This window comes from Marmota flaviventris, chromosome 16, assembly GCF_047511675.1.
Source record: "Marmota flaviventris isolate mMarFla1 chromosome 16, mMarFla1.hap1, whole genome shotgun sequence".
Taxonomy (NCBI): domain Eukaryota; kingdom Metazoa; phylum Chordata; class Mammalia; order Rodentia; family Sciuridae; genus Marmota; species Marmota flaviventris.
This window is the reverse complement of record NC_092513.1, coordinates 35,515,239-35,541,228: the sequence shown is the minus strand read 5'-3', so window position 1 is coordinate 35,541,228 and position 25,990 is coordinate 35,515,239. Positions and strand designations below refer to the sequence as shown.

General features: G+C 39.3%; 1 protein-coding gene across 3 annotated transcripts in view; it reads right to left on the bottom strand.

The window, feature by feature from the left end:
* Tpgs2 (tubulin polyglutamylase complex subunit 2) overlaps positions 1 to 25,990 on the bottom strand; it is a 34,775-nt gene that overhangs the window by 8,649 nt on the left and 136 nt on the right. For 2 of the 3 annotated variants that reach the window (XM_027935732.2, XM_027935733.2), the window contains exons 2-4: positions 17,576 to 17,655; positions 7,651 to 7,738; positions 5,502 to 5,630 (exon numbers count right to left, since the gene is read on the bottom strand). In XM_027935732.2, coding sequence (XP_027791533.1) covers positions 5,502 to 5,630; positions 7,651 to 7,738; positions 17,576 to 17,655 — 297 coding nt within the window. The remainder of the gene's footprint in view (positions 1 to 5,501; positions 5,631 to 7,650; positions 7,739 to 17,575; positions 17,656 to 25,990) is intronic. The other variant, XM_027935735.2, reaches the window with a different exon arrangement.

Genomic DNA, 25,990 nt, shown 5'->3' with positions numbered 1-25,990 from the left:
ACCTTAGAGCATAAGGTCACCATTTGAATCCCCACCCTCCACCTCAAATCTGCAGTACCACTGTTTCAGTTCCTCCCCTAAATTTTAGTTTGGTTTTAACTCCATGTATGCATTAGCATCTTGTTGTGTGGTCTATACCTGGGAATACTGGTGGATCTCTTAATGGGACCTGTAATTTGTAATGGTTCTTGTAGCAGGGTTTTGTATCTAGTTATATTTTTAGTAGAAACTATTTTTTTGAAAAGTTATTTACAAAAACAATTTGAGGCCTAGGATAATGTTACTCCCTCTAGGGTGGATTTTTCCCTTTATATAAAAGGGTTTTTTGGGGCTGGGGTTATGGCTCAGTGGTAGAGCGCTTGTCTCGCATGTGTAAGGCCCTGGGTTCGATCCTCAGCACCACATAAAAATAAATAAATAAAAGTATTGTGTCTATCTACAACTAAAAAATTAAAAAAATTAAAAAGTTTTTTTTTTTTGCGATATATTTCACCTATTTTAGCATTCACTCATTTAAATTGTACAATTCAGTGGTCTTTTAGTATATTTACAAAGTTGTGCAATCATTACCATTATTACAATTTTGGGACATTTCTCTAGAGTGAATTTTTATTTGCATCTGCCATTCTCTGAGATTAATAACCTTGGATTAACTATGCTCAGTTTTGGGATTTAACACTTTCTGGATCACATAAATGACTCACACCGAGCTTCAGTCCATGTGAGTAACAGTTACTTCTGGTTCATCCTTGCTCCTAGGGTTCAGGTTTTCACTACTCCTTTACAAAGAGCATGGTCCCATCTTTTCCGGGCCCTAGAATCCATTTTATTCCCCTTGCTCATAAATGAGTCAAATTCCCAGCTTTTCAGCAGCCTTTCTTCCTCCTTTGAAGAGGACAGTGTACCTTAGACAAAAGCAACTCCACAATCATCTCCCCTGGATTTCTGTGTTCTTCTGGATGTTGATCTGATACCATACCTTAGCATATTGTTAGCTCTTTCATGCTTTTAGGAAAACAATTGTTAAATTTTTCCTGCTTTTAAGTCTTCAGCAGGAAGGCTGCTCTGAATAATCTGCCATTACCAGAAAAGGAAGTCTCTTCATCAGTTTAAAAATGTTTCTGGAAGATAATATACAGGTAAGTTTTGCTTTTGCTTTTTTTTTTTTTTTTAATCAATTTAGTAGTCTCTATCTTTCAAAAAAGATTCAATCCCATAAAATTTATGTAATGATTGATTTATTCCTCTCATCTTAATGTTATATATCTTAATTATTAAGTCACTTCCTTTTCTTTTCTTCTTCTTTTTTAAACTCCTGTCATTCAACATTTCCCTTATTAGACTGGAAATTTTAGTGGGACGTAGTGGCACAACTCTATAATCACATTAGGAGGATGACATGTTTGAGGCCAACATGGCCAACTTAGCAAGATCCTGTCTCAAAATACTGAGATGATGAGTTTATTCTTATCTACCCCAGACAAAATAGAGCCAGCAGGTCTTGAAAGAGTGTGGGCCTCACTCATGCTTGTGTGTCAGAAATAGAACTATCACAAGGACTTCCTAAAGCCCATCAGGAATTCCTTCGCATCCTAGATGCAGCTCAAACTCATATACTTTGCTCTCTGTACACTTATTTTCTATTATCAAGGTTTATTTCAAGAAAATATTCAAGACTGCTGAAATTCAGATAAGACAACTGCCTAGCAATGGCTGTCTCCACCAATGGGCTAATACCAACTGCTATAATGACCAGATACCAAAGAACCTTATTTCAGGTAAACTTCTCCTTTGGGTCTTTAAAAGCCTGCCCTTACCTCAGCCCCTCTGGGCGCACTTACGGCTTTTCACAGCCTCTGCATCCTACATTGGAATTCCCCATTACTCATTCCCAAATAAATGTGATTTTTCCAAGAGCCATCTGTCTGTATTTTAGGTTGAGACCTGATTACCTTTGTTTTTTGATAATTAGATCCATGACTATCTTTATTTGAAAACAATATACCATCATTTCTCTAACCAAATGGGATATACAAAATTCTAAGATGATCCCCAAGATTACTGCCTCCTGGTATATACATCTCACATAATCCTTTCCTCTGAGGGTGGTTTAGGACCTGTGGATATGATGGGCAGTCATTCCCTGGATTGGGCTACATTAAGAAAGTTCACAGCACACTGGGAAGAAATTTTCCTGCTGGCTTAAAAGCTGCCATGATGTGGAAAGGGACATATGGCTTATATCTGAGGGCAGCCTTAACTTGCTTGGAGTGAACCCTGGCTGAAAGTCAGGATTAAAATAGGAACTTAAGTCCCACATTGCAAGAAACTAAAAGCAGTCAACCACAGTGAGCCTGGAAGAGACCCCAGTGCCTCCAATGAGATCAGTCTCAGCCAACATTATTTCAGTCACTAGGGTTCAGCTTCAGATAGCTGCATTCTCTGCTTGGCCAGCTGTCAGCTCCTTAAGAGGACCCAGCTGACCTGCAGTTTTATTCTTGATTCATAGAAACTTCTAATAAATAAATAAAACTGATAATAAATTTGTGTAGTTTTAAGCTATTAGATTTGTAGCAATCCGTTATACAGGAATAGAAAACTGGCACACCAAAGCTGTTTTCTCCAGCAAGTTGTTGTTGTACTTCTTTCCTAAAGTAAAATAAGATCTTTCATTTGTTACCCCTTCCCTTTTCTCTCAGTTATCCATTATGAGGACCACTGAAACCACTGTTTTAATTTGACATTTTGGTACTTTGTTACAATAGCCCTAAGTGGCTTAACAGAAATTTATGGTCTGAAATCAAAGTGTCCAAAGAATATTCCTCTGAGGACTGTGGAGAAGAATCTCTTCCATACCTCTCTCCTGGAAATTTTTGGACTTCTTGTAGAGGAATTGCCCCTACCTCTGCCATCATCTTCAAATGGCATTCATCCAATATATGCTTGTGTCCAAATTTTCTTTTTATAAAGCTCACCCTATTCCAGTATGATCACATCTTTTAATTAAGTCTGCAATTTGGAAATAAGGTCATATTCTAAGGTACTGAGATTTAGGACTTAAATATATCCTTTTTGGGGGGTGGGGAAAGGGGGCAGAATAGGATTTAACCTAGAATACTTTAACTGTCCTCTCTCCTCACATTTGAATTAAACTGAAATGGGATAGCACTTTTTAGAATATTCTTTGCACTATACTCAAGAGTTCTTATGCAACACATTTTGAGCCCTTACAACTTCCTTCTTACAACCAGAGGTATATTTAGTCTGTGAACATAGGACTCTTGATTTTCACTCCTTTTTCTCTTGGTAACCTAGAAATGTTTTTTCACCATCTTCTAATTCCCACTGATATTTCCACTGATGTCTGATTACTACTCCTGTACAATTTCTTCTTCTTTTCTTTATTTTTAAAAGATGAACACAATATTTTATTTATTTTTATCTGGTGCTGAGGATCAAATCCAGTGCCTCACATGTGTGAGGCAAGCTCTCTACTGCTGAGCTATAACTCCAGCCCACAATTTATTCTTTTTGACTAAAAGCTTGTCATTTTTTCCTTATCAGGATATGCTTAGATGTTTGGGGCTTTTTATTGTTCTGATTTAGGATTAGGTTGAGTTTTTCCAATCTGCAGAGAAATTTTCTTTTGTTAGTATTTATTTATTGCCTTTCCATGTCTTCTTTCTTTGGCACCTATAATTGCAATGAAAGGTGTCTGGATTTATTTTCTACTTCTCATACTCTCCTACTTTTTTTTCTTAAAATTCACTTCTCTAAAATTTACTTACCTATGTTCTATAATATTCATCGCACATAATTTTTCTGTCTAACTCAGGTGTCAATAATATTTGTATTTTCGTCATTTCATTTAGTCAATTGTTTGAAAATCTTTGTAATTTTTTTATCTACAGGATGTCTCTGGGCTGTCTTAAAAATTTCAAATGTTCTTGTGCTTATTTTTGTTTAGATTTTCATCTGTGTGCTCTAGCAGTTTTAGTTCTCTGGTTGTATATTCTAACATTTCTTCTGATGTCTTCTGATTGTCTGCTGAGTACCCTGAGAAAAGTCAGTATTTTTCTGTTTACATTTTAATGAGACTTAGATCTAGTTGTTAGACTATTGCAGAAAGCATGAGCCCAGCAGGTGCCAGAAGGCCAAGTGGTCTTTATACCTGTAAGTATATAGGAGCAATATGGTCCCTACCCCTGGCTCAGTACTTATCTTGAGGCCCCTCTACAGAGTACTCCTTTTCTTCCAGACTCACGGGCAGGAAAGACCTAGTCTGTGTAACTACTTCTTTGCCTTTTAGAGAAACCCTATCATACACTTATTAAACCAATGTGAACTTTTCTTACTGCTAGGGATTCCATAGTTTTGAGTGACAGGCTTTTTCTTGGACTCATCACTTTCCAATTTTTGTCTCTGGACTCCTGTCGCACTGTTCTCCATTTGTTTGTCCAGTGGAGGGAGAAAGCCTTACATCAGTTCCCTCTGCCAGAGCTTAAATAAACCCCCAAGACCTAGACGCTAGCTGTCTACTCACTATCCATTCTTCTTTTCTTTCGTAAACCCCAATTCTGCTTGAGGAGGTAATATTGCACAAATAAAAATATCTCCCAAGACTTCTTCAGGTCTAGTTGTCAGACTATGGGTGGCTTTTTGACTCTGTTCTGACCAATGGCTATTGGGAGAGACTTCTGAGAAAAACTGTTTTCCAGATAAAGTGAGGAGAGATTTGCCAAGGGCTTTTTTTTTTTTTTTTTGGCCATTGTTCTTTGTTTTTTTTTTTACCCATCCTCTTCCTGTCAGAAACACAGACTTGAACTGGGAGGTAGAGCCCACAATACTCAACCATGAGGATGAAAACCATACCAAAGGCTGGTGCTGCAGGAAGTGAGAGGGAAACTTTCACATTCTCAAGCAGCAACTTTAACCTAGTTCCAGATTTCATGAGAGAAATTAACCACTATTTAGTTTAGTTACTGTAACTGGGTATCTGTTATAAGCAGCTAAATAATTCTGATAGAAGAAGCCCTAACTTGAGGCTTTAGCAGCTAATAACCCTATGAGCCATTACACTTAGAAGTAAAAAAGAGCTTTAAAGGTAGGAATGGAGAGGAAAGGGGCTGTATTTAGACTGTCATATTCCCTGAAACCCCCTGATACTTAAGTACTAGGTGAAGCTTAATTTATAACATTTATTCACTCACTCAGCATGTACTCATTAAGTGCTTACTGTGTACTTGGTACTGAACCATGAGGAAACAAAACAAAGATGCCAACCTTGATTTGCTTCATTAAAATTTTCTTTGTTGGTATAGGCTGTTGCTGCTGCTGCTGTTTTAACCTTATTCCCATGGTTCTAAGGAGCTATGAGTGGGAAGGGTTTTGGTTTAGTGGAATATAATACAGTGCCACAACCTCTTCCCATGGTCCTCAATATTATAAAAGGGAAGCAAGCAGGTTCATTTCTAACCCAAAGCAGAATTTCCTCCAGATACCTTCGTATGTATCATCCTCCAGGTCTGCCAGAGTTGGTGCATTAGGAAGTGAATACATGGAAGACTGGTTGAGCTGAGTCAGTTTTGAGATGCTGTTAATTGTCATGCTGCCCAATGGAATGATGTGCTCTATGGAGACATTAAAAAGAATGACAAAAAGTTGACAGCCTAGTTACAATGGTCATCATAAGCCCAGCTATTATTGGTCACACGACTGAGGCATTTGATGAAAGGTAGGAAGAAGAGGATCAGTCACCACATGGCCCTAAGCACCGGCCTTTCATGCAAAACAAAACAAAACAAAACATGGAATCAGGGGCCACAGGCAATGAACAGTCCCTACTACATTAGGGTATGGCTACAGAAAAAGTTTAGAAAGGGATACTCAAGAAGAGCTAGAAAATATGAACTTAGGAACCTCATTTGAAGAGTAAATGACTTAAAAAATATTTCCACTCTCTCTTGCCCTAGTTTAACCAATATGCTGCATAAACAATTATACTTTATAAAGGAGAAACAGCTTTTGATTATATACTGGACTTTTCTCTTATTATAAGCTTTTCTCTTATTATAAGATATTTTCATGATGGAAAATATCTCTCATCATTTTCACTTACCCAATGGAGAGAAGTGGCAGCCCTTCTCACTTGGTTCTAGCCTTCTGTGATTAGGGTATAAATAAGGAACAGGAAGACTGCATATTTTCCTTATCTATTGTATAGAATCCTCGACACAAGGTGGCACACAGACTTACAAATCTGACTTCTAGAAAAACTGGAATGGTTGAAAGCAATAAAACAGCTGGTATAGACCATGGACTGTTTGAGGAGAAGAGAAGCTGCCTTTACTGTCTTTTCTGTTAACAATGTAAGCTATTCAGTAAAGAATGGGTACAGTAATCATGATAAAAAGACCAGGACTAGGAAGATCAAGTTACAGAAAATATTGCAATATGACCAGAGACTCATTTATAAAATAGTCATGTAATATCTCTTCTCTGAGGCAGGCTTGTGAGGGAACTAACCTGCCCTCATAATGTGGGCAGGGAGTGTCTGTCAGTCAATCTAGTCTCTGTCCCCTGTCTATTGCTCCAGATCCCAAAGGCCATGGCCATGGTATAAGGGAACGTACTGCTGGTGACAGATAACTTTTAGGCCATTGAAAAAACAATTCGAAGTAAAAACTAAAGTTAAATGTTCACTAGTAAGCTATTAGAATTCTGTTTCTCTGGTCAGCTATGGGAGACAGTCATAAAGGCTTCAGGAGTCACCAAAAAAAGGTAATTCAGATATGTGGGCAGGAGGTGGAGGCAGGAAAGAAAAGTCAATTCTGTGAAGCAGAAGTCTCTCCTCCTTTGGGTCAGCAATGGGGAGGTTTAGGGTACTTCCTAAGATCTAAGCAAATATGGGGATGGGGATGTTGCTGGAGTGGGAGGCAATAAAAGCTAACAGGGATGAGGACTGGCAAGTCTGTGTCAGGAATGGGCTGGACTCCGGCAGCTAAATCAGAATTTCCTAGCTTATGAACTTCTTTAAGTCCTCATCTAAATGTGCAATAGCTGCAAGCTCTGACATGTATGAAGTTGAGAGTCCCTACACCCATTATGCAAATGTGTTAGTCTAGACACATTTAAAGCAAGATGACATCCTACAAACTGAGGCAGATGGTGACTGAGGCTGAGGTGGTACAGGAAGAGAAGGTAAGGTTCTGATTTGAGGGTTAGAGCACTGAAGTCTTCACAATGGTATGAATAAAGGAAGAGTCTGAAAGAGAGGGACACCTGCTCCCAGGGACCATGGGTCTTTCCTGCAGGTTACTCTGAGAAGTCTGCTCTGAAGTGAGGCTAGCAGTTCTAGTTTTTTGTGTAATAATTAATGTTTTCTTCCATTCTATTCCAACCCTATTTATAGGAAGCCTCTAAATTAAGCTCGGAGACCAGTACCAGCTAGACACTGGAACAGGGTAGAAGTAGGTAAAGCACTAGATATCTGTTAGCTTTAGGAGAAAAATCACAGCTTCTGAATGTGGTACTCAAAAACCCAGAAAAACTGTGTAGATTGAAAGACTCATAAGTTGTGAGTGCCCGGAGCTGTCCCACCCAACCTCTCCACCAGGGCAATGTTCCCCAACAGCAAGAAGGATGACTTACCATCCAGTTTCACACTCCATGTCATATGGAAGCCATTGGTCATTAGGTAAAAGTTCTTTAGATCCTCAGGCATCACACAGTTATTTTTCTAGAATCACAAAGCAACCGAGCATGAGGTCGGGGCTAGGAAGGAGGGTGTAGGCCAATGCCTCAAATTGCTGGGGGCATGATTCACCATATTCAGATCTCTGAAACAGAAAGACTGATAATTATCTATAAAACTATTAGACAGGTATGGGGGCCTGCAAATGGAGTTATCACCCCCTCCCCTTTGTTTTACTTCACTAGATAAAGCAGATTAGGTGTCTTCTCTGCCATAATATGCCCTAATGGCCAGCTGGAAAAGGAGCTCAAAGGCAACAAGCTGAGGAGACACAGGAATGTGATGAGAGAGGAGGCCTTAGTAGTCTGACAACATTGGAGCAAGGCAATCATTATCAGGAATTTCAGATCCATTCTCTTATATTACCTTCTGAAATAAATTATTGGACAAATAAGAACATCTTAAAAATAAACTCCTTTTTAACTCTGTCCAAACTTTTATCTTATTGGATCCTTCTAAGTTGTGATACCATTGTTTATGTCAAGTTCACTTTAGATCATACTGTCAGTTCTAGGCATCCAATGGATGGGGAAGTATTATGTAGCAGGAAAATCTGAGTTCGCTTCCTGATTTTTGTCATGTATGTTGAGTGACCTTGAGCGACCTTGAGCATGTTGTTTTAACCCTATGAACTAAGACTAAATCTACAAAACACTGGAGGTGAGGAATATAAGCTTGTCGGGAAGTGGACTAAGAAATTATGATTTTAGCTATAGCATCTTCAAGAATGATAAGTGTGAGGACAGTTTTAAGCTTGCAGGTGATTTTAAGCAGTGCTTTTAAAAATTATTAAATAGACAACTCTCATTTTAATGAATCAAGTTTTAAATTTCCTTTAAGAACTAGAATATGGACTCTGACCAGATTTCTTTCCCCCTCTTGTTACCACCCAACTCCCAATCTCACAGATGTGAAAGTGAAGGGATTTGCTTAGGTTAATTTATTTCCTACTTAGTAAGTTATATGGAGTTTGGGGCTTTGAGTGCCTCCTGTATGGCTACATTCTCTCTTTGCAGAGAGAAAAAACATACATACAGAATGCCTTTCTCCCACTCCCAGGATCCTTACAAAGGAAGCCTACAGTTAATGCTATTCTGACAAGATTTGTGCTCCTATGCTCCAGAAGATCAGCATCCACTTGAAGATTTTGATCACCAGTACCATCTAGTGGTAGAGATAAGAAAATAGCTACCTATCAGTTTTTTTTTTTGTTGTTGTTTTTTTTTGGGGGGGGGGTGGTGGTACTAGGGATTGAAACCTGGGGTATTTTAAAACTTAGATATATCTCTAGTCCTTTTTACTTTTTATATTGAAATAGGGTCTCACTAAGTTGTCCAGGCTGAACCTCCTGCTTCCCTTCCTGAGTCACTGGGATTATGGACCTGTGCCACTACTCCTAACTACAAGCCATTCTTAATGGGGCTTCCATGAGATTCCAGAAGAGGAGGACAGGTAGACTACCTAGCATTGTTCATCTTCAAGTTAGGCTGAAGAATTTCAGTAGTAGTATTTACACATTTGTTACAGCATTTCTTTTACCCCAAAATGAAATTTTAGTGTTTTTATACCAGAATTTTTAAAAATATTCAAAATTCATAAAATAGTAAAAAAGTGAAATCAAATAATAGATTTTAAATGCTTATATAAACTTATAAATTGTCAAATGAATCAAATTCATGAAAAACATTAAGTCTATACTATCTGATATAATGGCTGGTAGGACCTGGCCCTGTTGCATATCTTTCTGCCCCATGCACCTGAGGTCCTACAGTGTTTCCGTTCTTTCCTACAGTGTTTAGCTTTTCTGAGTGGGATTTTCAGGATACTGCTGCTTTTGGTGGCTCCTATGCCCTGGCCAACAATTCAAATTACTGCCAATAAAGCAATATGCCCACTTCGGAGAGCTTCTCTCCATAGAGACTTACGATCAGCCTTCTTTTTGGAGGGATGTGGAGGATATGAAAGGGGGAAGGAAGAAGATAGGCAGAAGGTGAATGGGAAGAGGGGCATCTTCAGATTGGAGGGAGAATCTGAAAATGAAAAAGGGAGAATAACCCTGTTGACCAGAATCTAGAATGACAGCTAACTGCCACAACAGGGTACTGCTCTCTCTAGTCCAATGATGATTCTGTCACATAGCTGCTAATTTCCAACATTTTCCCCTCCTTCCAAGGAGGCCAACTGCAATAGTTTCTTAAGCTACTATAAAGAATAAACCATAAACTGTTATTACTTCATCAGTTGTGGGAGCCATCAACTAGAATCCCAGAAAACTCTGATGAAAGCTGCCTGAGCCTGAAGCAAAGTGCTGTCCACTGTCTCCTGCTTATCTTCGTTACTTCTGGACAATCCTGCACTCCACAGTTCTCTCCTATTTTAGTGGCGACATCATCTGGGAAGGGAGCTGGGCAACAAATGCAGAATCAGGTCAGCAAAGGGACCAGAAGATGGAAATTAGTGTTTATGGAGGGCTTGTCCTTGCTGAGTAGTTTTCAACTACAGCCAGATGAAGGGCTGCCCATGAAACCCACCAAGAAGAACAACTAAAATTTTACTGGAAACATGAAGCACTGAGCATAAGTGCATCTAATGAAACTTTTCTTGGGGAGGACAGTCCACCATTTGGAAGGAAAACCTGGTCTGTAGAGGGATGACAGAATTCTCAAATATTCTCAAAGTCCCTCCTAAGGAAAGGTGGAGGGTTCACTAGAAACTATTATTTTGTTGAGTAGGATATAAGAATTTGGGACCAAACCAAACTGCTTAAGACCAAGAGGAGAGGAAGCATACTTTGCTCCAAATCCTTTCTCTACAGCAATATCAGTTTCCCTGTAAAAACACATGGTGTAGTATAGATTTTCCAGGGACATCATGACAGTCTTCAGAACAGTAATGCCTTCAGGCCTAATTAATCATCAGGCATCGAGTTTTACAAGGAGTGGAAGTTGTGGGGTTGGAGGAGAAAGCTTCCTATCATAGCTTTCTTGCTTTAAAGCTCCTGGGTGTAGTAGTCTCAGGATTGAAATGAAGGACTGTGGAAAAGCAGCCAGGTGGCTGACTCTGACTCTTGTGTTTTATCTAATTCATTCATTTATCCAATATTTATTAAGTGTCTTTTATAGAGTAAATACTGTGCTGGGCATTAGAATCAGGAAAGAAGCAATGTATAGAGGAGACTGTACCAGACATATGGGTTGCTTATACAAATCCACCTTTTTCTTCCTTCTTGACAAAACCCTCATTTTGCTTGAGATAGCATGTGTCTTGTTAAATATTTACTTTTAAGACGTCCTCTGCAGTTAGTGTTTGACATTAAGATGTAAACACAAGTCCAAAGAGGTTTTCAAGAAAACTTTCTCTCTCCTATTAAAAGGTGATGGATGTGGCTGAAGACAAACCCCTCACCTCTTCTTCCTGCCTTGAGCTTGGATATGATAGGCAGGGCTCTTGGTAGTCATCTGGCCACCATAAAGGAAAAGGACAAAAGAATTCCAGATATAATGGCTTATCACTGTTAGGGCTGATAAACCAATTCCAACTGTCTACATCAGTACTTACTACCTGCGATCTGGTAAGTGTTCTGCAGCTGTGGGGGGTGGGGAGGACATTAAAGAAGAGAGAGGTAGGACAAAAATCAGAACAGGCAATGCTTTAGAATTCAAGGAAGAAGATTTATGGGTAATTAAGATGGCTTGCTAGAGGTGCCTGGCACACTTCTCTCCATAATAAAGGAAGTGTCTCAAACACTTCAGTGAAGTGCTAGAATACAGCAGAGATATGGCAGAGACCTTACAGAGCACAGTGATATACAATGGTCTTTAAGCACATGACATCTACCATTCCTTCTCTAGACCAACTCTAAATTATGAGGGACTATGCTTGACAGGGAAAGGGTAATAAGCAGGAGGTTCTAAGCAATCTTCACTCATGCCATGGCCATCTGAGACATTTGCTCTTGGAGAAGCCTGTAGCCCTCAGAGGCCCGAAGCTGAGTTTGGGAAGTTGCTAGCTTACCACGCAAGTGCACTATCCTAGAGAAAAAGAGCCCAGCCCCCGTCATTGTGCTCTTACCCAGCCCCTACCTAGGCTCCTGCTGCACAGCAACATTTTGAAACCTTTCTACCCAGGGTCCTGTGGAGCAGCCAGGCAGCTGTCCCCAGAAACCTGGCTGACCTTGCTTTTTGAACCAGCTAAGTGCCCCACTCACTCATCCTTAGTCCCAGAAAGTAGCTGGGGAGCCCACCTTGAATGGCTCAGCCTAGAGGTCTTGGGAAGCATACAGGTAGCCCTGCCCATCTAGAAGCTGGGGTGGGCAGGGGAAAGCATCTGAGCAGTCTTCTCTGACTGGCTTGGCTCACTGAGGCACCCCAGGAAGCTGATGGGAAGCCCTACCCATCCTTCTGCAGCCCCAAGAAGCAGCTCAACAAACTGCTACCAGAAGCTTGGCCTGTTAAGGTACTGAGAACCATACAAGAGATCCTGCCCTTTCCCCTTGGTCCTGGGAAACAACTGGAAAGCCCTCAGAGCAGGCTGGCCTAACAAGGCCCTGCAAAGTCACCTGTGAGGCCCCTTGGATACTGACAGGTACTTGGTCTGAGCCCACTAGTATGCTCCAGTGCCTATGCAGCCCTCAGACTAGCACTCTGCCCCACTGGGCCCACTGGACCCACTGGAGTGGCCTTGCCTCCACATGACCCGTGGAAAATGACAGGTTTCTGCACCTGCAACCAGGTGCACTGCACCCAGACATTCCAATGAACATGTACCACCATAGAGAGATGCATCCTAGCTAGCAGTGCAATCCCAAATGCCTGCGGCCAAGGCCAAAGAGACATCTGTAGACATGGCTAACTTTGATTACTCCTTAAGAAGATACATGGACACAACATTAAAGCACCCACCTGGAATGAAAGTCAATGTAGCATATCCAACCAACATGCTAGGATAAATCACAAAAACTGGAAAATGGAATTATATCAAACTAAAAATCCTGGGTAACAGCAAAGGAAACACAAGGGTGAAGGGACAACCTACAGAATGGAAATATTTTCAAACTCTTCATCGAAAAAGAGATTAATTCCAGAATACATGTGGAACTCAACAGTAAAAACAAAACAAAAATACAACAAATGCTGGTAAAGATGCAGAGAAAGGAGAATTCTTATATACTGCTGCTGGGAATGTACATTAGTATAGCCATTATGGAGACTGTGGGGAGGTTCTTCAAAAAAACTAAAACAGAACTACCATATGATATGGCAATCCAACAACTAGGTATATATCCAAAGGAACTGCAATCAGTATGTTGAAAAGATATTGTACTTACATGTTCACTGCAGCACTATTCACAAGAATCAACTTTGTGTCTATCAACAGAGGAATGGATACAGAACATGTGGTATTTATATACAATGGAATATTATTTAGCCACAAAGAGAAATTCCATCACTTGAGGCAAGGTGGACAGAAGTGGGGACATTATGTTAAGTGAATAAGTCAGGCACATAAAAACAAGTAACGCATGTTCTCATTTACATGTGGAAACTAAAAAGTTGATCTCAAAAATGCAGAGAATAGAATAGTGGTTACTAGAGTCTGGAAAGGATGCGGGGGAAGGAGGAAGAGAGGATAGTTAACTGGTACAGGGATGCACTTGCACTCTGTATATATACTGTAGAAAAAGTGAGGCTGAAAAGAAAAAGGATATTCTGCCAAATCATTTGGTCTCTGTGAGCCATAGTTTTGCCATCAGTACATCGAATTTTTATCTGGGGATTGGAGAATCTAATCCATCAAGAATCATAAAACACTCAGCAACTATGCAATATCACTGAAATGCTTAATAATAACAACAATAGGATTTTCCTGGCACCAAGATGCTGTGAGTATTAAGAGGCACATGCTTTCACTGTGCCTGAAAGATGAAAAGCTCAGTAAAGACATTAGGTCTTACTAAATACCAACATTTACACAAGGCAGGCAGCAGGCACAGTGAACGTGAATCATATATAACTGCATAAAGCCAGGCAGATGGAAACTGCTTTTCAAAGACAGAAAGTGTGAAATATATTAAAATGGGAAGAGGCTATTTACTTTTTCTTAGGATCTGCAGTAGGTATTTGGTCATTGAGGTTTTAGTTTTCAATCTTTCTTCTTGGATCTGTATCACAAAGTCACAATATATTAGATTATAGCTGGATGTGTCCTCCAGGAACACTGCTTTCAGACCACCTATTATACACATGATAAAGTCACCCAGAGAAGTTATAGTACTTAGTCAAGGGCCCAGAGCTGGCATTAGACTTCTACTCCAAGCTGTTCTCCTCACACCACAGTGCCTCCATAACTTTTCTGCTATGTCATATTTCCAATTAGCTTCCAAGAGAGCTTCCAAAGGGGCAGGGGCAGGGGCAGTGGCAGGGAGCCTCTTCATGGAGGACCTTTTCTAGCTATTTATGTAGTTGTGAACACTGAGTATACCATATGAAAGCTATTCCCTAGTTGGGGTGTCTCCAAGCATGGAGGTCTGTAGATCAGTTCACTAGAGAAGTAGATCCAGCTGTTCTCTGGCACAGGCACTTCTGGAAGCAGGCACAAGTCAGGGGTGGCTCTACCAAGCATGCTCCTATGGAAACAGGCTCTTCAGTAACCTTTTGAGTGAAGAAAGGGGGAACTCCCAACCAGCTCAAAACTTCTGTTCTCTATTGCTTAATAGACAAAAGTAGGTACAAAATAGTATGTAGTATATTGCCCCATTCTGACTGAAAAAATTTATTTAAAAACATTTTTATGCTTTTGAGAATCTGAGAAATTCTCTTCCCAGAAACATGCATGTACCTAACACATCTGACATACATTTCAAAGACTCCAGGGACCACTGGCATTGTGTACTTCTACCCACACACAAAATCAAAATATGCTGACTAGTATGTCTATGTGGTAACATCCTAGAGGACTTTTCGTTGTTTTAATCCTTTTTTTGTTTTTTCCATTTTTTTTTTTTTATGGTGACCAATGTTTTGTTTATCATGACATAAAAACAGCATCTTAAAACCAAGGTACACACTTCAAATTCTATCTTCTACATTTGATTGTTAACTTTCAAGCAACCCACAGGCCTTCAAAAGCCCAGACCCTCCAAGCACAAGTGAAAAAATATTTTTACATTACTGATACTAATATGGTTTGTACTCCTTAATTAGCATATTTGTACTTTTATTTTAAGTAAAGGATTCAAAGGAAAATTGTAAATAATGTATTTTATGATTCAAGGTACTTTCACAAAAATCTTCCTACTGAGTATGTCTAAGGAGAATGTGCCATTATCTATCTTAGTTACTTTAAAAATCTCTTTTTCCTTTCTGACCTGTAATGGCTATTCATCCAGCTCTGTAACTGCATTCTCTAGGTGTCATTCCAAGCTGAACAGGGAACCCCAAAATGGTGCACTGTCCAGGAGGCTGACCATATTTCAATGAGATCCACTGCAGACAATAGCCCTGGGAATTAGTTATGGAAGGTATGCTCCAAATGAGTAAACTATATTATAACTGGTAAAGCCAGGACAAATGGATAGTCTTCTCCTTAAAGAGTTCTGGGGAATATATAGTACAAGAAACAAGGGGGAAAAAAAACCCTTTAGAAATTGCTTCATTAAGTAAGTGGAATAATATGTCTTAGCCTTAATGGTGTTCCACTTTGTTCTCTCACCCTCCCACACAGGTCTGACAGGATCAGCTGGTTCAACATTTGCTCCAATGTCTGTTTGTATGCTAGTACCATGTTGTTTTGATTACTCTAGCTTTGTGACATATTTTGAAATCCCAGTGTGATACCTCCAGTTTTATTCATTTTGGTCAAGATTGCTTTGGTTATCTCCGGTCTTTTGTGGTTTGACATGAGTCTTAGGATTGTTTTTTCTATTTCTGATGAATGACATGGAAATTTTGATAGAGATTACATTAATCTGTAAATTGCTTTGGATAGTATGAACATTTTAGTAATAAAGTAAAATAAGTCAGCTACAGAGAAACGAATATGGTATGATTTCACTTACAGTGGAATCTAGAAAAGGCAAACTCTTAGAAGTAGAGTAGAATGGTGGTTCCCTGAGGTTGGGGGTGTGGAAGGGGAAAGAGGAAACATTGGTTAATGGTTAGAATGAACAAATTCTGGTTCCACTGCACAGCACAGTGACTACAGTTTAAAATGTATATTTCAAAATCTAAGAAAGGATTTTAAATATTCTCACAACAAATAAATGCTAAAAATATCTGAGATGAGGGAAATTCTAATTAGCCTGACTGGATCATGCTTCCATATATATAATGTATACATATGTATATATACACACACACATTGAAATATTTGAAATACCACATCAAACCCCATAAATACATAAAATTATTTGTCAATTAAATTTTTAAAAAAGGAGTTCAACAAATAGACACTATATGAAATTCCCTTTTTCTATTATCAGCTGTGAATTGAAATGGAGGTGGGAGCTGAGAGAGCCCTCAGAAAAATTGAGGTGCTGCTGAGCTGAAGTCCTGGAGAAAAACCTCAACTACCAGTTACTGAGCTTCCAGAAAAGCTGCTGCTGGCTCAGTGTGGGAGCAGATCATGCTGGCAGGACTAAACACACAGCCAAGGGCTGCCTGGCTGCTGAGGGCAAGATACCTAGTGTTGTCTTCTATTAGAGAGACAGCCATGCATAGGAGAGAGGGTATGTGTTTAGAGGAAGGCAATTCTGAGCTCGAATTCTGGCTCTGTCACTTGGTAATTGTGGGACCCAAAACAATTTCTTTAACCTCTTTGAGCTTCAGTCTCTTCATCTACAAAATGAAGATACCATGACTACTTTGTGGGGTTATAAGTCATTTCATAGAGAATAACTTAGATGATATGTGTTAGCAGATACTTATTAAATCACAGGGTTATTTCTTAGCCACCAGTGCCAGTCAGATCTATTTGCTACTCTACAGCTATTCAAATCTTTCCAAAGCAGAAAACTGACCTTCTCAGTTTCTTACTTTAAACATTTCATTGGCTACTCTTTGCTCTCGAGATAAAAAACAAAAATCCTAAATGTCCTGGTCCTTATGATCTTGCTCTCCTGTGCTCCATTTTTATGTTTCATGTAATCCTTTCCATCTCAAAGCTCTGGGACATATCGAAAGCCCCTTCTTCCCAGGTCCCATCTGCCTGGTTAACAACTTCTCATAGCTGCTTTGGGAAAACCTTTTTTCAACCTCCAGACAAGGTCAGGGTCCGGAAAATTCTCCCTTCATCTGTATTTCACAGTACTCTGTCTACTTTGTAATTATGCTTGTAACAATTTATACTGTGTCTTAGTAAGATCAAGAGGAAGAACAATGACTTTTAAAAAAATTACCACTGAATCCCCGGGTTCAATAGCAAGCACCACACCTGAATCATTTTTGGAGCTTTAAAGTTTTATTGAATAAATGAAAGACCAGAGGAAAATTGGAAAGCACTAGCTATGGATCTGATTAGTAGTTATTTAGGACATTTAACTATATTCTGGCCTGATACTTAGTAATATGTTTCTTTTCCTATCCTTGTTGGATTTTCAGTGTAGTTGTACATAATTTCCAATATCCACTGCCTTCAGAGGTTTACCAAGGCTGAGGGGGTGGGAAAGGGGGAGACATACTTCATGCAGGGAAAGTGGCCATTCCATAATGAAAGGCAACTGTGGCTGATGTAGAAATAAGTTTCCTGCCCTAATGTTTCCTTCTCAGGGGCATGTAAGTTGACTTCTCTTTGTTGGGAGATGAGGATGCCACAAACAACACTTACTTGTTCCCATGAAGAAATCATATGACGTTCAGCAGGTGCCTTTTCTAAGATGGTCACTTCTGTCACACCTGGGGAAGATTCTGGAGGAAGAAAAAGAACATCATGGTCACTACAAGCCTTTAGTACCTCTGTAAAGTTGCAATTGGCCTATTCTCACATTTCTACACTATAAGTTGATTGTTGATGGCTGTCCTAGAACCATCTGGTCCCTCTAATGAGCATTTATATCCCCTTTGACAAAAGTAAAGAAATGGCTGGACACTCAGTCTTGTAACCTAAGATAATGGTACAGTCTACCGGGTGGAAAGAACACCAACAGAATATACTCCACATTCAATCACTACTTATTTAACTTGTTGAAAAGAGAAAAAAGATCTTTTTCTAGTGATTTAACACCAAATTTCTCAGTGAGCTAAATATATATATATATATATATATACACTTATGAAATGGTGAAAAGAAATAAGGAATAGTAGTACCTCATCAAGTATTTTTTAAATATTTTTTTTAGTTGTCAATGGACCTTTATTTTTTTATTGATATGTGGTGCTGAGAATCAAACCTAGTACCTCACACATGTTAGGCAAGTGCTCTGCCACTGAGCCACAACCCCAGTCCCTCATTAACTTTTATAAGATGCAAAACTTGCTAACTTTTCTTCTAAATAAAACTCATCCTGAACATGATATTCTACTCTATGAGTTTCAGGGCTTAGAAGCTAAGCTAACATTATGAGAAATGTATTTTTGTCTAGAAATATACTGGGAACAAAATAAGTCATGTCTTTCCTCAATGCTGGAAAAGATCTCCAAATAATATGGTCTGTGGAGCTGTGCTTTATTACTCTGAGATAAAAGAGAAGTCATCTGGGAATAAAACATATTCAATATCTCCTCCCACATTCTTCACTTGTTCTATGGTCACCCAGTCTTAAGATTTTTTTTTTTTTAGAGAGAGAGAGAGAGAAACTTTTTTTTTTTTTTTTTGGTAGATGGACACAACACAATGCCTTTATTTTTATGTGGTACTGAGAATTGAACCCGGGTCGCGCCCATGCTAGGCGAGCGCTCTACTGCTGAGCCACAATCCTAGCCCTTAATTACTTTTTTTTAGTTGTAGTTGAACACAAGACCTTTATTTTATTATTTATATATGGTGCTGAAGATCGAAGCCAGGGCCTCCCACATGCTAGGAAATCACTCTACCACTGAGCCACAACATCAGCTCCCAGTCTTAACATTTTGAAGTCCTTAGTCTAAGACATAAAAATCTGTCATAAAAGCTTTTACGGTTTATGCTAGGCATACTGGAGTATGCCTGTAACCCCAGTGACTTAGGATGCTGAAGCAGGAGTATTACAAGTTCAAGGTTAGTCTTAGCAACTTAGCAAGGCCCTAAGTAACTTAGTAAGACCCTGTTTTAAAATAAAAAAGAGCTGAGGATATAGCTCAGTGATTAAATTCCTCTGTGTTTAATCCCCAGTATCCCCCCAAAAAAAAAGAAAGAGAAAAAGAAAAGGTTTTATGGTTTAAATTCTCCACCAAAAAGATATGTTGAAGTCCTGACCTCAGTACCTCAGAATATGACCTTATTTGGAAATAGGCTTATTGCAGATTTAATTAGTGTTGTTATGCTAGAGTAAGGAATAAAGAATAGTACCTCAGATTCCAGATCATGATATGATGATGGAAGACTGGACTGACAAAAACTAAGACAAAAACTGCCAAATTCTCATGAAGAGATAAAGGCAGGATCTATCCCTAACAGGTCTCAAAATGAGCATGGTCCCTGCTAACACCATAATTTAGATTCTAGGCCTCCAGAACTGTGGGAGAATGACTTTGTTATTATATGTCAGTGTGATCATTTGTATAGCAGCCCTAGAAAATGATCCACTTTTTCTGTGTGATTCTGCATAGATTATTCCTACTGTCACCACTCTATTTTATATCATGGTCACTGTAAGCCTTGATGAAACCACAGCCACAAAATCTCTTCCTGCTCTGTCCCAGCATACCACCAGAAAACCGTGCCCATACCTAGGCTTGTTTCCTATCCAATTTTGTTCAGTTCTTCCTCTGGTCTGGAAGATAGGGGCCTTATTATGCTTGATTTTTATCTTTCTTCCCAAGTTCAAATCCTCTGCTTGGACAGTGTCAGTTAGTTCACTCATTGCTTTTATCCCTCCAACATCTCCACAGTGAAACCTGTACTCCTTTCTAAATATGCTATCCCCCTTTCCTGATGCACATACCCAAATGTGTTTCTCTCTCTCTTCATCTACCCAAATCCTACTCATATTTTAAAGCCACAGTCAAGTTCCACCTCCTCCATAAAACCATTACTACAGATTACTACAGCTCATAGTCATCTCTGATTTTCCTGATACTCTATTCCATCTTCTGTAGGTTCAGTGCTACATGTTTGTACTTGATAATATACTATTTTTAAATGATATTGGTTGTTTACTTTGAAGCTCTAGAAATACTTTATACAAGAATTTAAAAACTGAAATTAGTTTTTAAAATTTCTAGGAATATGGCAGACTTCTAATTTAGTTTTATGTGGTTCACTGGTTCTATGATTATACGCTTTCTATGCATCATAAAAGTTTCCTCCAAGGATGTGGAGGAAAAGGTATACAATGCTGGTGGGGCTGTAAATTGGTGCAACCACTCTGGAAAGCAGTATAGAGATTCCTCAAAAAACTTGAAATAGAACTACCATTTGACCCAGTTATTCCACTCTTCAGTATATATCCAAAGGTCTTAAAATCAGTATATTATAGTGACACAGCCACATCAATGTTTATAGCAACTCAAGTCAAAATAGCTAAGCTATACAACCAACCTAGTGCCCTTCAACAGATGAACAGATCAAGAAAATGTGGTATATATACACAAAATATTACTAATCCATAAAAAGAAATGACTTTGACTTCTGATGGTAAATAGATGGATTTGGAGACTATCATGCTAAGTGAAATAAGCCAATGCCCCCAAACCAAAGGCTGAATGTATTCTCTGATATGTGGATGCTAACACAACAAGGGGGGGAGGGAGAACAGAAATTCAGTGGATTAGACAGAGGGGAATGATGGGAATAGGAAAGACAGTAGAACAAAATAGACATAACTTTCCTTGTTCCTATAGGAATACATGACCAAGGAAACTCCATATATGTACAACCACAATAATTGGCTCCTAATTAGAATACGTTATACTTCATGAAGGTATAACATGTCAAAATACACTCTACTGTCATGTTTATTGAAAAATAAATTATATATATATATATAATACAATGTTTTCTCCAAGTTGTCAGAAAATTATAGGATGCAGTAACAGCCCAACTAAAAATTCTGGATTCTGCCTATTCTCTGGTCTTTCTTTATTCATTTAGTAATTGTATGGCCTGAGATGAGTCCTCACTTCTCTTTGCCTTCAGTAAGATAGAATACTACTATTTCCCTTGTAGGGAAAGTAGGAGTGAGAATGCTTTAGAAAAGTAAAATGTTTCATACATATAATTAAACACTTTTTTCCTGCCCCCGTTCAGTATTCTAAGACACTGGAAGCATTGTGCTATAGTGGGAAAAGATTGAGCTTCAAGCCATTAGGCATGGATGAATCTTTGCCATGTGCCTGACTGGTGGGGATGAAAGAGTCTGTGTATCCATCCCTTCAAGGGTGGTCCCACTGGGCACTGAATAATAAATGTTATTATTAACATTTTAGATAAGTATATTGAGGCTGAGAGTTTAAGCCACATAGCCAGGTCTCTCCCAAGTATGTCTAGTTAAGAAGAGTGCAAAAGTTTACGTGCAAAAGGTGCTACATGTTCCTTAGCACAGCTCTATAGAAATTATCCTATACAACTTCAGAATCTAGCTTTCATCAGTCTTAATAACCTAACACTTCATGGGCAGTAGGACAGAATATAGAACTCTTTGCCAACAACCTGGATGTTTGCATAGTGATGACCTCTGATTATACGCTTTCTATGCATCATAAAATCCAAGGATGTGGAGGAAAAGGTATACACTACTGGTGGGGCTCTAAATTGGTGCAACCACTCTGGAAAGCAGTATAGAGATTCCTCCAAATGGTTGGAATAGTACCACCATTTGACCCAGTTATTCCACTCTTCAATATATATCCAAAGGTCTGGTGTCCAAGGATGCAAGTGGACACATAAAATTATTCACTTTTTAAACTTTGTGGTAGTTTATTCCTACATTGGGTGCTATCAATTCCTTCCTTCCTTTCTCCATTGTGAGGTGAAGTCTGTTTCTCCACCTCCTTAAATTTGGAGTTGACATGTAACTGCTTTGAACAATAGAACACGGTGAAGACATGCTGTGCCAACTTTGGACTTAAACTTTAAGAAGACTGGCGGTTTCCCTTTTCCTTTGAATCCTGAGTCATCATATTCAAATTCAATCTACTCTCTGGAGAGACAGGTCATATTGAGGAACACTAAGGAAACCAGACATGTTAGTTCAAAAGCCATCAGATAATTTCAATCCCAGTTGCATAGACCTGCAAACACTTGAGCAACCCTAAATGAAGTATCCCAGCTAAACCCAGTCAATCCAAGAACTAGGAATGTTAGTAATTTGTTTCAAGTCGATATGTTTTGGGGCGGTTTGTCACCCTGCAACACTACTTCACAGTGTAACATACTTCCCAGTAGAAAACAATCCAAGTCAACAATCTCTGGAGTATTTAACAAGGATTTGTTATATCCTTAACTTGGTGAAATTACTACCAGATATTAAGAATTAACGAGAAACTCACTGCTAGTTAAACAAGACAAATATGCAACAAAAGTGAAAACTTCAAGATTATATAATTATGTGTTAAAATAGGTGATAATGACCCCAAGGACCACAGGAGTTGAATGCAGAGGGAGGTTGATGAAGACTGAACAAGTGAAAGGAAGATGTCAGAAATAATGCACAGCTCATCTGGCCCTTGAAGGATGATGTGGAAGTTACTGCAGACTGGTTCAATGAACACCTACTTCTGCTTCCTCCTAGTGTGCACACCTGTATTTTAGAGATTGGACAGCTAAAAACTGCATTTCCCAGATTCCACTGCATTTAGGATTCCTCAGACAAACAAAATTCCCATAAGTTTGGAAAAGGGATAAGCAGGTGATGTAGAAGGCAAATGCAGAGAGGAGACCTTCTCACAAGCATAATTTCAGAGGTATTTTGATCTCATCGGGTTGGGTATTGCAATGATGGCATCAGCAGCAACATAACTTTTTAAACACTAAGCTTCTTTATTACATTAACTGCAGGTACTTCAGGTATTACTACTTAACACCTTTTTTTTTCTTTATTTGCAGTAAAGTTCTCATTGTAGAGTCTGCTTCAGGTCTCCCAATTTTTTTTAAGTTACTGCCCCTTAATTGATACCTTTCTAGCCTTAACTAGCTAAAGTGTATATTGTTTCTTATTCTAGCCAGAGTGTATTCTATGGCCTGCAACTAAGAACCTTGACAGATACGAAGAATTTGGGCTTGGAAAAGAGACTTTCCAAGGCAGGTGAATATGCACAGGTCAGAGGAAGCTGTCACTTACATGATTTAAGAATTCTGGCCACAAAGCCAGACAAAGATATAAGAGGCTTTGTGAATAGTAACCAAATTAATTTCCCAGTTCTTCCCTAGCAAGGTTCAGGTGGGGCTTTTAAGCAATAATTGAATCATAAGGGCTATAATCTCATCAGTAAATTAATCCATTTGATGAATAATTTGAATGGATTACTGGGTGGTAAGCAGGGGTTGGGTGGGTGTCAAGGCCTGAAGATTAGGTCACTGGGGGATGTGCCCTTGGGGATTATATTAGTTTCTGGCCCTTTCTTGCACTTCTGTTTCTTGGCTGCCATGAGCTGAGCAGCTTTGTTCTGCCACACCCTTCTGCCATGATGTTCTGCTTCACCTTAGGCCTAGAGCAATGGAGTCAGCTGACGATGAACTGAACCTCAGAAACTGAGTCCCAAATAAACTTTTCCTCTTTGTTCTTATCAGGTATTTTGGTCACAGCAGTAAAAAGCTAACACAATAGGGTCCCCCCACTTTTATGTATTCCTTAGGGTTTTCTATATATAAGAATGTATCATCTGTAAGTGGAGAAATCTTTATTTCTGATTTTATTTCATTTTTCTGCCTACTTACCCTGAATAGAACCTCTAATACAATGTGTACGAGTGGGTAAGAGGAGAATTCTTGTTATTGAGAAAAGACCAAATATAATAGGCCTAAGACTGAAATTCTTGTAAAATTACCCTGAGTTGGCTAGAAAACTGAATCTAAGGAGGGTTTTCATCATTTTCTGATAAGAATGATGTGCCATATCTAAAGTATTATTGCAAACAATATGGTTTATGCTGAACACCTGTTTTTCCTTAGAGAGTCTGGAATTTTGGTGCTTGGTAGGTGAAAGGTACCTAGATGACTGATTTTCAATAAAAGTTCTGGACTCCTAGCCTCAGGTAAGCATTCCTGATACACATTTCAGATATACTACAACAACATGTTGCTGGAAAAATTAAGTACATTCGATGTGGCTTCACACCTGGTTTACTTGACATCCCTACAATTATCGTTCTCTTTGCTGATTTTGCTTTATATCCCTTTTCTGTAATAAATCATATCCCTGAGTATGACAATCTTCCCTGTCTTATAATACTCCCAGGGAACATCAAATTTGGTGTGGACTTGGGGACCTCTGACTTTTTTGTTGTTGTTCTTGATCTGAAGGGGGAAAGCTGTCAGGCTTTCAGCATGATGCTAGCTGTGGACTTTCTACAGATGCCCTTTATCAGCATGAAGAAGTTCTATCTCTAATCCATTGTATTTTTAGTTTTTTTTTTTTTCTTTTTAAAATCAAGAAAGGATGTTGGGGGTGCTGGGGTTGTGGCTCAGCAGTAGAGTGCTCGCCTAGCACATGCAAGGCACTGGGTTTAAGCCTCAGTACCATATAAAAATAAACAAATAAATAAAATAAGGGTTAAAAAAAAAAGAAAGGGTGTTGGATTTTATCATGTGCTTTTTCTGCATCAATTGAAATGACTGTATTGGTTCTCTTTTATTCTATTAACAAATTATATTAATTGATTTTCATATCTTAAACTGCACATTCCTAAGATAAACCTTGGACTTCTATAAAAAGACAAATTAAAAAATTTATTACATTCATAATTTCAATTAGTGATGTGGTGCCCATTTTTTTTTAAAGTAAGTTAAGGAAAGAGCAGGAAGGATGGATGTTGTTACAACTATATTCAGGGATGGCTTCTCTGGCATAATAATAATTTCATCAGAAATCTGAATGTTGTGAGGGAAACATTCAGAGGAAAATAATTCCAGGTGGAAGGCCAAACAAATTGCAAAGAGTTTAAAGCAGAAGCAAGTTTAGTGTGTTTAAAGTCATAGCCTTAATATGGCCACCCTGTGGCCAAAGCAGTGAAAACTAACAGATGAGAGCAGATCCTACAGGGACTTGTGGGACACAGTAGAGAAATTTCAAGTATATTATAATTGTGATGGGAAGGCACTGAGGCACGCTTTTCAGTCTGCTTAAGACAGCCTTTCTCCTCCTTGGTAGTGGGGCTAACTCTTATTTATCAATGAAAATACAGCATCATCTCTGGGACATGTTCTTTAATTTCCCCCAAAAGCCAATCACCTCCTCTGTGCTACTTCTGAGCAGTGATAGGTTACTGACCTCGTTTCATGCTACTGTTCAGTTTTTCATCACTAACCCCAGCATCTGACAGTAGTGGTTCCTATTGTGTGTGTGTTAGTGGTGACTGAATCCAGACTTTGCACTTACTAGGTGCTACCACCGAGCTATATCCCTAGCCCATCAGGGGTGGTTACTAAATAAACGCTGAATTAAAGAAAAACTGTAACCCATCCAGCGGCACAAGCTTTGACTCCTTTCTGACACTTTAGGTGCAGCACAAGGAGGAGCTTGGCGGTTGATGCTTTCTTAGGGAGGTTGGCTGCATCATTCCCCCAGCTCACTCTGGTACCAGAGAAAGGCTTGGGTTTCAAGGATACCACCTTGGCTAAGAATGCCTCTTGGGAGACCCGGCCCCCCAAATGCCAGGTGCTTACTGTCTTCCCTTTGCGCTTCTTGGCGGGTCTTTCAGGCTCTGGAAGTGGGCGGGGAGGGGGGGAATTTCCGGCTTCCCAGCTCTTTCTGGGAACACTCCCCGCAAACTCTTACCGGGCCAGGTCACGCACCCGGGTCTCTCTCTTTCCCTCAACCACCGATGTCAGAGCAGCGAAGCCTGCTCGTACGCAGGGTCTAGCGTCGTGCCGTCCACCCCACACATCACCTCTCCACCTCTTTTCTTCTCCAAGCCCCCTCGTCCCAGACTCGACTTCCCCTGGCTC